This window comes from Oncorhynchus masou, chromosome 8 (genome assembly GCF_036934945.1).
Source record: "Oncorhynchus masou masou isolate Uvic2021 chromosome 8, UVic_Omas_1.1, whole genome shotgun sequence".
NCBI classification, from domain to species: domain Eukaryota; kingdom Metazoa; phylum Chordata; class Actinopteri; order Salmoniformes; family Salmonidae; genus Oncorhynchus; species Oncorhynchus masou.
In genome coordinates this window covers 15,229,267-15,243,535 of record NC_088219.1, presented here as the reverse complement: position 1 = coordinate 15,243,535, position 14,269 = coordinate 15,229,267, and the positions used below count along the sequence as shown (strand labels likewise).

The window sequence follows — 14,269 nt, the reverse complement described above, 5'->3', positions numbered from 1 at the left end:
TCCCATTCCTCCCCAGACAACACCTCTACCTTCTGTCCCATTCCTCCCCAGACAACACCTCTACCTTCTGTCCCATTCCTCCCCAGACAACACCTCTACCTTCTGTCCCATTCCTCCCCAGACAACACCTCTACCTTCTGTCCCATTCCTCCCCAGACAACACCTCTACCTTCTGTCCCATTCCTCCCCAGACAACACCTCTACCTTCTGTCCCATTCCTCCCCAGACAACACATCTACCTTCTGTCCCATCCCCCTCCCCGACAGCACCTCTACCTTCTGTCCCATTCCTCCCCAGACAACACCTCTACCTTCTGTCCCATTCCTCCCCAGACAACACCTCTACCTTCTGTCCCATTCCTCCCCAGACAACACCTCTACCTTCTGTCCCATTCCTCCCCAGACAACACCTCTACCTTCTGTCCCATTCCTCCCCAGACAACACCTCTACCTTCTGTCCCATTCCTCCCCAGACAACACCTCTACCTTCTGTCCCATTCCTCCCCAGACAACACCTCTACCTTCTGTCCCATTCCTCCCCAGACAACACCTCTACCTTCTGTCCCATTCCTCCCCAGACAACACCTCTACCTTCTGTCCCATTCCTCCCCAGACAACACCTCTACCTTCTGTCCCATTCCTCCCCAGACAACACCTCTACCTTCTGTCCCATTCCTCCCCAGACAACACCTCTACCTTCTGTCCCATTCCTCCCCAGACAACACCTCTACCTTCTGTCCCATTCCTCCCCAGACAACACCTCTACCTTCTGTCCCATTCCTCCCCAGACAACACCTCTACCTTCTGTCCCATTCCTCCCCAGACAACACCTCTACCTTCTGTCCCATTCCTCCCCAGACAACACCTCTACCTTCTGTCCCATTCCTCCCCAGACAACACCTCTACCTTCTGTCCCATTCCTCCCCAGACAACACCTCTACCTTCTGTCCCATTCCTCCCCAGACAACACCTCTACCTTCTGTCCCATTCCTCCCCAGACAACACCTCTACCTTCTGTCCCATTCCTCCCCAGACAACAACTCTACCTCCTCACCTCTTGCTTGCTCCTCTCCCATATCTACCTGTCCTCCTCACCTTCTGTCTCAAGGAACAAGGCATGAGATATGTTTTCATCAATAGTGTTCCAGGTGAGACATGGTATTGATAAGTCCCCGTCAGAAGTAAACAGAAAGAAATAGAACGTCTCTGGAGAGACAGAACTCACATTCTTGTTTGAAGGTGAAGTATTCTGTCAAATGTCTACATTCGTGGTTTCCTCGCAGTAAAAATAGTGTCTTTGGGTAGAGGATTTTCAACGACCAAAGATACAAAACACACTGTCAAGAGAGTAGATAAAGAGGGTTATTAGCTCAGTTTATATACACACAAATACACACCATGATAAAATACACAGTTCGGGGGCATGCACCAGGCTGCAGCTTGACAATAACAAATCAACGTTATATAACATGACATAGGAATGCCAAAATCAGACTGCATCACGATCAATGACTGCCCTAAGCTCAAATCAGAATGATAAAATCAGACTGTAACACAATCAATGACTGCCCTAAGCTCAAATCAGAAAAAAGTCTAAAATTGACCTTTATTTGAACTCTAATTATCCTCCATTTAATCATAGATGATTATGCATCACCTCAATGACTGAGCGACCCCCAGTCATTGATTTCGTGACAGCTGATAAAGATAGTATGATAATCATGAGAATTGGTGGAGCCAGTCTGTTTAAGGACAATCAACCCCTCATGCCAACAGGAAAGCTCTCCTTTATGCAAATGCAGCGTGTCAGCATCTGCATTGTGACTGATGATTCGTCCTTCCTCATCACGGTTTTTCCAGGGTTTCAGTGCACTATAGCTCCTCGTCACGCAGAGTGTGGAAGCAGCAGAGTGCAAGGAGGGGCACAGGGAGGGATCACATCTCGGTGGAAACAGCAGAGTGCAAGGAGGGGCACAGGGAGGGATCACATCTCGGTGGAAACAGCAGAGTGCAAGGAGGGGCACAGGGAGGATCACTTCTGTCCCATCTCGGTGGAAACAGCAGAGTGCAAGGAGGGGCACAGGGAGGGATCACATCTCGGTGGAAACATGAGAATTGCAAGGACAGGGTGCCAACAAGGAGGGGCACAGGGACTGGATCACATCTCGGTGGAAACAGCAGAGTGCAAGGAGGGGCACAGGGAGGGATCACATCTCGGTGGAAACAGCAGAGTGCAAGGAGGGGCACAGGGAGGGATCACATCTCGGTGGAAACAGCAGAGTGCAAGGAGGGGCACAGGGAGGGATCACATCTCGGTGGAAACAGCAGAGTGCAAGGAGGGGCACAGGGAGGATCACATCTCGGTGGAAACAGCAGAGTGCAAGGAGGGGCACAGGGAGGGATCACATCTCGGTGGAAACAGCAGAGTGCAAGGAGGGGCACAGGGAGGGATCACATCTCGGTGGAAACAGCAGAGTGCAAGGAGGGGCACAGGGTGGATCACATCTCGGTGGAAACAGCAGAGTGCAAGGAGGGGCACAGGGAGGGATCACATCTCGGTGGAAACAGCAGAGTGCAAGGAGGGGCACAGGGAGGGATCACATCTCGGTGGAAACAGCAGAGTGCAAGGAGGGGCACAGGGAGGGATCACACCTCGGTGGAAACAGCAGAGTGCAAGGAGGGGCACAGGGAGGGATCACATCTCGGTGGAAACAGCAGAATGCCTTCAATTTAAAGGAGAGCTCTTGATGGCTCCTTATAGGAAAGCCCTCCAGTCACAACCAAACAGGTAGAGAGATAATATTCGGGGATTGGGAGCTTGGGCAGAAATCCTCATAACCAGGTCTGGAGTAGAGGAAGCTGGTGGGAGGAGCTATAGAAGGACGGGGCTCCTTGTAATGGCTGGAATGGAATCAATGGAACGGTATCAAACATATAAAAAACACGTTTGACTCCGTTCCATTCCAGCCATTACAATTTGCTGTCCTCCTATAGCTTCTCCCACCAGCCTCCACTGGTCTGGCGTGTGTATATGGTATATCTCTCTCTGTGCATTGGATTCAATTGAGGTGTTGAATTAAACACTGGTATACGTACAGACAAAGATACTAATAGTTTATGAGGATTAAGGGTGAAGGATGTTCGGTGGGTGTCTCTTACCTCGATACTGAAGTATCCCCGGTCCACATAGTCTCCCAGGAAGAGGTACCGCGTCGTAGCCGGCGAGCCACCCACCTCAAACAGCTTCATAAGGTCAAAAAACTGCCCATGGATGTCCCCACACACTGCAAAACATCAATTCCCACACCATGAGAACACAATAACACATGATCACCGGGTCTGTTAGCACTACTACATACTGTACATAACAGAGGGGATTTTATAGAAGATAAAGGATACAAGGGTGTGTGTGTGTGCTTGGATGCCTGTCTGTGTGTGTGTGGTACAGAGAAAAAAAGAGAGTGTGTGATGCATGCTTTCCCTGTGTAAGTTAGACAGTAGAAGATCTGTGCTGCTTCTTGGCTCATTGATTTTCCCAGAGAGAGAAAAAGAGAGAGAGAGAGAGAGAGAGAGAGAGAGAGAGAGAGAGAGAGAGAGAGAGAGAGAAGAGAGAGAGAGCTGTAGAAGTTGCAAACTCTTGTTGTCGTGGCAACGTGATTTTTATGAGAAGAAATAATGAAATAAAATAGTTTTCATTTCTCTCGCCCTCACGCAGTGTTGGCATGGAGATGCTGCCTGGGTTTATGCCCCAGATGCCTCTCTTTTTCTACCCCCAGTAGGAGGTGTGGGTGGCTCCGTGACCCTGGGCCTGGGGGAGGGAGCCTGGGAGCTTGGGACTGGCTGGCTGCTCCACTCCCCTGAGGACAATAACAACTGGACTCGCGAGCTCAACACGGTGGCACTACAGTGTGCAAACATACCTTTTATTATTTCATCTTTCCCCTGTTTTCTACTCTTTCACTCTATTTCTCTCCTCTCCTCTCCTCTCCTCTCCTCTCCTCTCCTCTCCTCTCCTCTCCTCTCCTCTCCTCTCCTCTCCTTCCTTCCTTCCTTCCTTCCTTCCTTCCTTCCTTCCTTCATTCATTCCTCTCCTCGCCTCCCTCTCCTCTCCACTCCTCCTTCCCCTACTCCCACGCCACTCCTGCATCCTCTCTCCTCTCCTCCTGCTCCACTCCTGCATCCCCTGTCCTCTCCCCCCTCCCCCCTATCTTCTCCTCCCCTCTCTCTCCTCCTATCAGCTCCACTGTGGCCTTCGCCCACTCAAAACTCAGAGCAATGTGAGTATGTGGGAGCCTCTGCTTGTGTGACTAAAGGAATCAAACACACACACACAGACATACGCACAAATAGCATATGTGAACAGCACATACAGTAGTACATGAATGCATAAACACACACAGACACACATTCATGCACAAGTACGCACAGATGTTTACACACAGTGCTAGTGAGGGCACAGTAGTCCAGTAGTCCTACATAGAGCTCCACAGTTGCAGCTCCATGCAGACAGATGTCCATGCACTGATACACACATCATCATCCATATTTCATGCTGAATAAATAAAGCATGTTAGCCTCCTTTTGTGGTGCTAGTTTACCAGAGGGGGCAAGGACTACTCCTGCACTGTAACTAAGGTATCCTGTCTCCATTTTCCATCTCCCAACAATCAATCAACCATTTCATCAGTCAGTCCACCAATCAGTCAAGGCCAGTCTACCAATGAGTCAGTCCCAAGCGGAGGAAACATCTGTGTGCTATGTTAATTCATATTGGGTACAACTGGCAGCATGTGTACAATGGCAACTAAGGACTTTCAGAGCAGGAATTAAATGAAAATGGGCAATGATACCAAATTAATCAAATATTTTAAATAACCTATGTCCCCTAATGTCAGTGATACACAGTGTGCCTATTTTAAAGTAAATCATAGCACAGGACTGCCCCTGCCCCTGTACAAATAGACTTATAATCTCAATGGGATCACCTGTATAAACACAAGATACAAATACAAATGGCAGTTATCCGACAAAGCAAAAGCCTCATGTTACAGCCCAGTCTCATTGTTGCTGGATGAACACTTATTATACTGATGTAACATGGTCAACGGGGAGTTCCTGTGTGCTATAATACCTTATTCCAGTCCTCCTCTCTCTCCCCTCCCTCCATCTATAATACCTTACTCCAGTCCTCCTCTCTCTCCCCTCCCTCCATCTATAATACCTTACTCAGTCCTCCTCTCCCTCCATCTATAATAACTTACTCCAGTCCTCCTCTCTCTCCCCTCCCTCCATCTATAATACCTTACTCCAGTCCTCCTCTCTCTCCATCTATAATACCTTACTCCAGTCCTCCTCTGCCTCCATCTCTAATACCTTACTCCAGTCCTCCTCTCTCTCCATCTATAATACCTTACTCCAGTCCTCCTCTCTCTCCATCTATAATACCTTACTCCAGTCCTCCTCTGCCTCCATCTCTAATACCTTACTCCAGTCCTCCTCTGCCTCCATCTATAATACCTTACTTCAGTCCTCCCCTCCCTCCATCTATAATACCTTACTCCAGTCCTCCTCTCCCTCCATCTCTAATACCTTACTCCAGTCCTCCTCTCTCTCCATCTATAATACCTTACTCCAGTCCTCCTCTGCCTCCATCTCTAATACCTTACTCCAGTCCTCCTCTCCCTCCATCTCTAATACCTTACTCCAGTCCTCCTCTCTCTCCATCTCTAATACCTTACTCCAGTCCTCCTCTCCCTCCATCTCTAATACCTTACTCCAGTCCTCCTCTCCTCCATCTCTACCTTACCCAGTCCTCCATCTCCTTACTCCATCTCTAATACCTTACTCCAGTCCTCCTCCATCTCTCCATCTCTCCCTCCATCTCTAATACCTTACTCCAGTCCTCCTCTCCCTCCATCTATAATACCTTACTCCAGTCCTCCTCTCCCTCCATCTCTAATACCTTACTCCAGTCCTCCTCTCTCTCCATCTCTAATACCTTACTCCAGTCCTCCTCTCCCTCCATCTCTAATACTTACTCCAGTCCTCTCTCCCTCCATCTCTAATACCTTACTCCAGTCCTCCTCTCCCTCCATCTATAATACCTTCCATCTCTAATACCTTAGTCCTCCTCCTCTCCCTCCATCTCTAATACCTTACTCCAGTCCTCCTCTCCTCCATCTCTAATACCTTACTCCAGTCCTCCTCTCCCTCCATCTATAATACCTTACTCCAGTCCTCCTCTCCCTCCATCTCTAATACCTTACTCCAGTCCTCCTCTCCCTCCATCTCTAATACCTTACTCCAGTCCTCTCCTCCATCTCTAATACCTTACTCCAGTCCTCCTCTCCTCCATCTATAATACCCTCCAGTCCTCCTCTCCCTCCATCTCTAATACCTTACTCCAGTCCTCCTCTCCCTCCATCTCTAATACCTTACTCCAGTCCTCCTCTCTCCATCCATCCTCCTCTCCCTCCATCTCTAATACCTTACTCCAGTCCTCCTCTCCCTCCATCTATAATACCTTACTCCAGTCCTCCTCTCCTCCATCTATAATACCTTACTCCAGTCCTCCTCTCTCTCCATCTATAATACCTTACTCCAGTCCTCCTCTCTCTCCATCTCTAATACCTTACTCCAGTCCTCCTCTCTCTCCATCTCTAATACCTTACTCCAGTCCTCCTCTCCTCTCCATCTATAATACCTTTACTCCAGTCCATCTATAATCCTCCTCCCTCCATCTATAATACCTTACTCCAGTCCTCCTCCTCTCCTCCATCTATAATACCTTACTCCAGTCCTCCTCTCTCTCCATCTATAATACCTTACTCCAGTCCTCCTCTCCTCTCCATCTATAATACCTTACTCCAGTCCTCCTCTCTCTCCATCTATAATACCTACTCCAGTCCTCCTACTCCATCTATAATACCTTACTCCAGTCCTCCTCCTCCATCTATAATACCTTACTCCAGTCCTCCTCTCCCTCCATCTATAATACCTTACTCCAGTCCTCCTCTCCTCCATCTCTAATACCTTACTCCAGTCCTCCTCTCCCTCCATCTCTAATACCTTACTCCAGTCCTCCTCTAATACCCTCCATCTATAATACCTTACTCCAGTCCTCCTCTCCCTCCCTCCATCTCTAATACCTTACTCCAGTCCTCCTCTCTCTCCATCTCTAATACCTTACTCCAGTCCTCCCTCCCTCCATCTCTAATCTCCATCCATCTATAATACCTTACTCCAGTCCTCCTCTCTCCATCTCTAATACCTTACTCCAGTCCTCCTCTCCCTCCATCTATAATACCTTACTCCAGTCCTCCTCTCCCCTCCATCTCTAATACCTTACTCCAGTCCTCCTCTCCCTCCATCTCTAATACCTTACTCCAGTCCTCCTCTCTCTCCATCTCTAATACCTTACTCCAGTCCTCCTCTCCCTCCATCTCTAATACCTTACTCCAGTCCTCCTCTCCCTCCATCTCTAATACCTTACTCCAGTCCTCCTCTCCCTCCATCTCTAATACCTTACTCCAGTCCTCCTCTCTCTCCATCTCTAATACCTTACTCCAGTCCTCCTCTCCCTCCATCTATAATACCTTACTCCAGTCCTCCTCTCTCTCCATCTCTAATACCTTACTCCAGTCCTCCTCTCCCTCCATCTCTAATACCTTACTCCAGTCCTCCTCTCCCTCCATCTATAATACCTTACTCCAGTCCTCCTCTCTCTCCATCTCTAATACCTTACTCCAGTCCTCCTCTGCCTCCATCTATAATACCTTACTCCAGTCCTCCTCTCCCTCCATCTCTAATACCTTACTCCAGTCCTCCTCTCCCTCCATCTATAATACCTTACTCCAGTCCTCCTCTCTCTCCATCTCTAATACCTTACTCCAGTCCTCCTCTCTCTCCATCTATAATACCTTACTCCAGTCCTCCTCTCCCTCCATCAATAATACCTTACTCCAGTCCTCCTCTCTCTCCATCTATAATACCTTACTCCAGTCCTCCTCTCCCTCCATCTATAATACCTTACTCCAGTCCTCCTCTCTCTCCATCTCTAATACCTTACTCCAGTCCTCCTCTCTCTCCATCTCTAATACCTTACTCCAGTCCTCCTCTCTCTCCATCTCTAATACCTTACTCCAGTCCTCCTCTCTCTCCATCTATAATACCTTACTCCAGTCCTCCTCTCCCTCCATCTATAATACCTTACTCCAGTCCTCCTCTCTCTCCATCTATAATACCTTACTCCAGTCCTCCTCTCTCTCCATCTCTAATACCTTACTCCAGTCCTCCTCTCCCTCCATCTATAATACCTTACTCCAGTCCTCCTCTGCCTCCATCTATAATACCTTACTCCAGTCCTCCTCTCCCTCCATCTCTAATACCTTACTCCAGTCCTCCTCTCCCTCCATCTATAATACCTTACTCCAGTCCTCCTCTCTCTCCATCTCTAATACCTTACTCCAGTCCTCCTCTCTCTCCATCTATAATACCTTACTCCAGTCCTCCTCTCCTCCATCTATAATCCACCTTACTCCATCAGTACCTTACTCCTCCTCCCTCCATCTCTAATACCTTACTCCAGTCCTCCTCTCTCTCCATCTCTAATACCTTACTCCAGTCCTCCTCTCTCTCCATCTCTAATACCTTACTCCAGTCCTCCCTCCATCTATAATACCTTACTCCAGTCCTCCTCTCCCTCCATCTATAATACCTTACTCCAGTCCTCCTCTCCCTCCATCTATAATACCTTACTCCAGTCCTCCTCTCTCTCCATCTCTAATACCTTACTCCAGTCCTCTCTCCATCTATAATACCTTACTCCAGTCCTCCTCTCCCTCCATCTATAATACCTTACTCCAGTCCTCCATCTACCTCCATCTCCCTAATACCTTACTCCAGTCCTCCTCTCTCTCCATCAATAATACCTTACTCCAGTCCTCCTCTCTCTCCATCACTAATACCTTACTCCAGTCCTCCTCTCTCTCCATCAATAATACCTTACTCCAGTCCTCCTCTCACTCCATCAATAATACCTTTACTCTCCAGTCCTCCTCTCCTCCATCTATAATACCTTACTCCAGTCCTCCTCTCTCTCCATCTCTAATACCTTACTCCAGTCCTCCTCTCTCCATCTATAATACCTTACTCCAGTCCTCCTCTCCCTCCATCTATAATACCTTACTCCAGTCCTCCTCTCCCTCCATCTATAATACCTTACTCCAGTCCTCCTCTCTCTCCATCTCTAATACCTTACTCCAGTCCTCCTCTCCCTCCATCTATAATATAATCCTCTGCCTCCATCTATAATACTTTACTCCAGTCCTCCTCTCCCTCCATCTCTAATACCTTACTCCAGTCCTCCTCTCCTCCATCTATAATACCTTACTCCAGTCCTCCTCTCTCCATCTATAATACTTTACTCCAGTCCTCCTCTCCCTCCATCTATAATACCTTAGTCCAGTCCTCTCCCTCCATCTATAATACCTTACTCCAGTCCTCCTCTCCCTCCATCTATAATACCTTACTCCTCCAGTCCTCCTCTAATACCCTCCATCTCTAATACCTTACTCCAGTCCTTCTCCAGTCCTCCTCTCTCTAATACCTTACTCCAGTCCTCCTCTCCCTCCATCTATAATACCTTACTCCAGTCCTCTTCTCCTCCATCTATAATACCTTACTCCAGTCCTCCTCTCCCTCCATCTATAATACCTTACTCCAGTCCTCCTCTCCCTCCATCTATAATACCTTACTCCAGTCCTCCTCTCCCTCCATCTCTAATACCTTACTCCAGTCCTCCTCTCCCTCCCTCCATCTCTAATACCTTACTCCAGTCCTCCTCTCTCTCCATCTCTAATACCTTACTCCAGTCCTCCTCTCCCTCCATCTCTAATACCTTACTCCAGTCCTCCTCTCCCTCCATCTATAATACCTTACTCCAGTCCTCCTCTCCCTCCATCTCTAATACCTTACTCCAGTCCTCCTCTCCCTCCATCTCTAATACCTTACTCCAGTCCAGTCCTCCTCTCCCTCCATCTATAATACCTTACTCCAGTCCTCCTCTCCCTCCATCTCTAATACCTTACTCCAGTCCTCCTCTCCCTCCATCTATAATACCTTACTCCAGTCCTCCTCTCCCTCCATCTCGAAAACCTTACTCCAGTCCTCCTCTCCCTCCTCTCTCTCCATCTCTAATACCTTACTCCAGTCCTCCTCTCCCTCCATCTATAATACCTTACTCCAGTCCATCTCTCCCTCCATCTCTAATACTTTACTCCAGTCCTTCTCCCTCCATCTCTAATACTTTACTCCAGTCCTCCTCTCCCTCCATCTCTAATACCTTTACTCCAGTCCTCCACTCCCTCCATCTCTAATACCTTACTCCAGTCCTCCTCTCCCTCCATCTATAATACCTTACTCCAGTCCTCCTCTCCCTCCATCTCCATAATACCTTACTCCAGTCCTCTCCCTCCTCTCCCTCCATCTATAATACCTTACTCCAGTCCTCTCTCCCTCCTCTCCATCTATAATACTTACTCCAGTCCTCCTCTCTCCCTCCATCTCTAATACCTTACTCCAGTCCTCCTCTCCCTCCATCTATAATACCTTACTCCAGTCCTCCGCTCCCCCCTCTCCCTCCATCTCTAATACCTTACTCCAGTCCTCCTCTCCCTCCATCTCTAATACCTTACTCCAGTCCTCCTCTCCCTCCATCTCTAATACCTTACTCCAGTCCTCCTCTCCCTCCATCTATAATACCTTACTCCAGTCCTCCTCTCCCCCCTCTCCCTCCATCTCTAATACCTTACTCCAGTCCTCCACACCCTCCATCTATAATACCTTACTCCAGTCCTCCTCTCCCTCCATCATAATACCTTACTCCAGTCCTCCACTCCCTCCATCTATAATACCTTACTCCAGTCATCCTCTACCTCCATCAATAATACCTTACTCCAATCCTCCTCTCCCTCCATCTATAATACCTTACTCCAGTCCTCCTCTCCCTCCATCTCTAATACCTTACTCCAGTCCTGCTCTCCCTCCATCTCTAATAACTTACTCCCGTCCTGCTCTCCCTCCATCTCTAATAACTTACTCCAGTCCTCCTCTCCCTCCATCTATAATACCTTACTCCAGTCCTCCTCTCTCTCCATCTATAATACCTTACTCCAGTCCTCCTCTCCCTCCATCTCTAATACTTTACTCCAGTCCTTCTCCCTCCATCTCTAATACCTTACTCCAGTCCTCCACTCCCTCCATCTATAATACCTTACTCCAGTCCTCCTCTCCCCCTCCATCTATAATACCTTACTCCAGTCCTCCTCTCCCTCCATCTCTAATACTTTACTCCAGTCCTCCTCTCCCTCCATCTCTAATACCTTACTCCAGTCCTCCTCTCCCTCCATCTATAATACCTTACTCCAGTCCTCCTCTCCCTCCTCTCTCCATACCATACCTTACTCCAGTCCTCCTCTCCCTCCATCAATAATACCTTACTCCAGTCCTCCTCTCCCTCCATCTATAATACCTTACTCCAGTCCTCCTCTCCCTCCATCTATAATACCTTACTCCAGTCCTCCTCTCCCTCCATCTATAATACCTTACTCCAGTCCTCCTCTCCCTCCATCTATAATACCTTACTCCAGTCCTCCTCTCCCTCCTCTCCCTCCATCTCTAATACCTTATTCCAGTCCTCCTCTCCCTCCATCAATAATACCTTACTCCAGTCCTCCTCTCCCTCCATCAATAATACCTTACTCCAGTCCTCCTCTCCCTCCATCTATAAAACCTTACTCCAGTCCTCCTCTCCTCCATCTATAATACCTTACTCCATCCTCCATAATACCTTACTCCAGTCCTCCTCTCCCTCCCTCCATCTCTAATACCTTACTCCAGTCCTCCTCTCTCTCCATCTCTAATACCTTACTCCAGTCCTCCTCTCCCTCCATCTCTAATACCTTACTCCAGTCCTCCTCTCCCTCCATCCTACCCTCCAGTCCTCCTCCCTCCATCTCTAATACCTTACTCCAGTCCTCCTCTCCCTCCATCTCTAATACCTTACTCCAGTCCTCCTCTCCCTCCATCTCTAATACCTTACTCCAGTCCTCCTCTCTCTCCATCTCTAATACCTTACTCCAGTCCTCCTCTCTCTCCATCTCTACCTTACTCCAGTCCTCCTCTCCCTCCATCTCTAATACCTTACTCCAGTCCTCCTCTCCCTCCATCTCTAATACCTTACTCCAGTCCTCCTCTCCCTCCATCTAATACCTTACTCCAGTCCTCCTCTCCCTCCATCTATAATACCTTACTCCAGTCCTCCTCTCTCTCCATCTCTAATACCTTACTCCAGTCCTCCTCTCCCTCCATCTCTAATACCTTACTCCAGTCCTCCTCTCCCTCCATCTATAATACCTTACTCCAGTCCTCCTCTCCCTCCATCTCTAATACCTTACTCCAGTCCTCCTCTCTCTCCATCTATAATACCTTACTCCAGTCCTCCTCTCCCTCCATCAATAATACCTTACTCCAGTCCTCCTCTCTCTCCATCAATAATACCTTACTCCATCTATAATACCTTACTCCAGTCCTCCTCTCTCTCCATCTCTAATACCTTATCCACCTTCCACTCCTTAGTCCAGTCCTCCTCTCCTCCATCTCTAATACCTTACTCCAGTCCAGTCCTCCTCTCCCTCCATCTCTAATACCTTACTCCAGTCCTCCTCTCCTCCATCTATAATACCTTACTCCAGTCCTCCTCTCCCTCCATCTATAATACCTTACTCCAGTCCTCCTCTCCCTCCATCTATAATACCTTACTCCAGTCCTCCTCTCCTCCATCTCTAATACCTTACTCCAGTCCTCCTCTCCCTCCATCTATAATACCTTACTCCAGTCCTCCTTACTCCAGTCCTCCTCCCTCCATCTCTAATACCTTACTCCAGTCCTCCTCTCCCTCCATCTATAATACCTTACTCCAGTCCTCCTCTGCCTCCATCTATAATACCTTACTCCAGTCCTCCTCTCCCTCCATCTATAATACCTTACTCCAGTCCTCCTCTCCCTCCATCTATAATACCTTACTCCAGTCCTCCTCTCTCTCCATCTCTACCTTACTCCAGTCCTCCTCCATCTCTCCATCAGTCCTCCTCTCTCTCCATAATACCTTACTCCAGTCCTCCTCTCCTCCATCTATAATACCTTACTCCAGTCCTCCTCTCCCTCCATCTATAATACCTTACTCCAGTCCTCCTCTCTCTCCATCAATAATACCTTACTCCAGTCCAGTCCTCCTCCCTCCATCTATAATACCTTACTCCAGTCCTCCTCTCCTCCATCTATAATACCTTACTCCAGTCCTCCTCTCCTCCATCAATAATACCTTACTCCAGTCCTCCTCTCCCTCCATCTATAATACCTTACTCCAGTCCTCCTCTCTCTCCATCTCTAATACCTTACTCCAGTCCTCCTCTCTCCTCCATCTATAATACCTTACTCCAGTCCTCCTCTCTCTCCATCTAATAATACCTTACTCCAGTCCTCCTCTCTCTCCCCTCCCTCCATCTATAATACCTTACTCCAGTCCTCCTCTCTCTCCATCTCTAATACCTTACTCCAGTCCTCCTCTCTCTCCATCTCTAATACCTTACTCCAGTCCTCCTCTCTCCATCTCCTCTCCCTCCATCTATAATACCTTACTCCAGTCCTCCTCTCCCTCCATCTATAATACCTTACTCCAGTCCTCCTCTCTCTCCATCTATAATACCTTACTCCAGTCCTCCTCTCTCTCCATCTCTAATACCTTACTCCAGTCCTCCTCTCCCTCCATCTATAATACCTTACTCCAGTCCTCCTCTGCCTCCATCTATAATACTTTACTCCAGTCCTCCTCTCCCTCCATCTCTAATACCTTACTCCAGTCCTCCTCTCCCTCCATCTATAATACCTTACTCCAGTCCTCCTCTCTCTCCATCTCTAATACTTTACTCCAGTCCTCCTCTCCCTCCATCTATAATACCTTACTCCAGTCCTCCTCTGCCTCCATCTATAAAACCTTACTCCAGTCCTCCTCTCCCTCCATCTATAATACCTTACTCCAGTCCTCCTCTCTCTCCATCTCTAATACCTTACTCCAGTCCTCCTCTCTCTCCATCTCTAATACCTTACTCCAGTCCTCCTCTCTCTCCATCTCTAATACCTTACTCCAGTCCTCCTCTCTCTCCATCTATAATACCTTACTCCAGTCCTCCTCTCCCTCCATCTATAATACC

At 48.2% G+C, this 14,269-nt stretch overlaps 1 protein-coding gene across 1 annotated transcript in view; it reads right to left on the bottom strand.

Moving 5' to 3' along the window:
• Positions 1–14,269, bottom strand: part of LOC135544163 (protein phosphatase 3 catalytic subunit alpha-like) — a 63,642-nt gene that overhangs the window by 22,169 nt on the left and 27,204 nt on the right. The window contains exons 3-4 of the mRNA XM_064971583.1: positions 3,159–3,283; positions 1,225–1,336 (exon numbers count right to left, since the gene is read on the bottom strand). Of these exons, the coding sequence (XP_064827655.1) occupies positions 1,225–1,336; positions 3,159–3,283 (237 nt within the window). The remainder of the gene's footprint in view (positions 1–1,224; positions 1,337–3,158; positions 3,284–14,269) is intronic.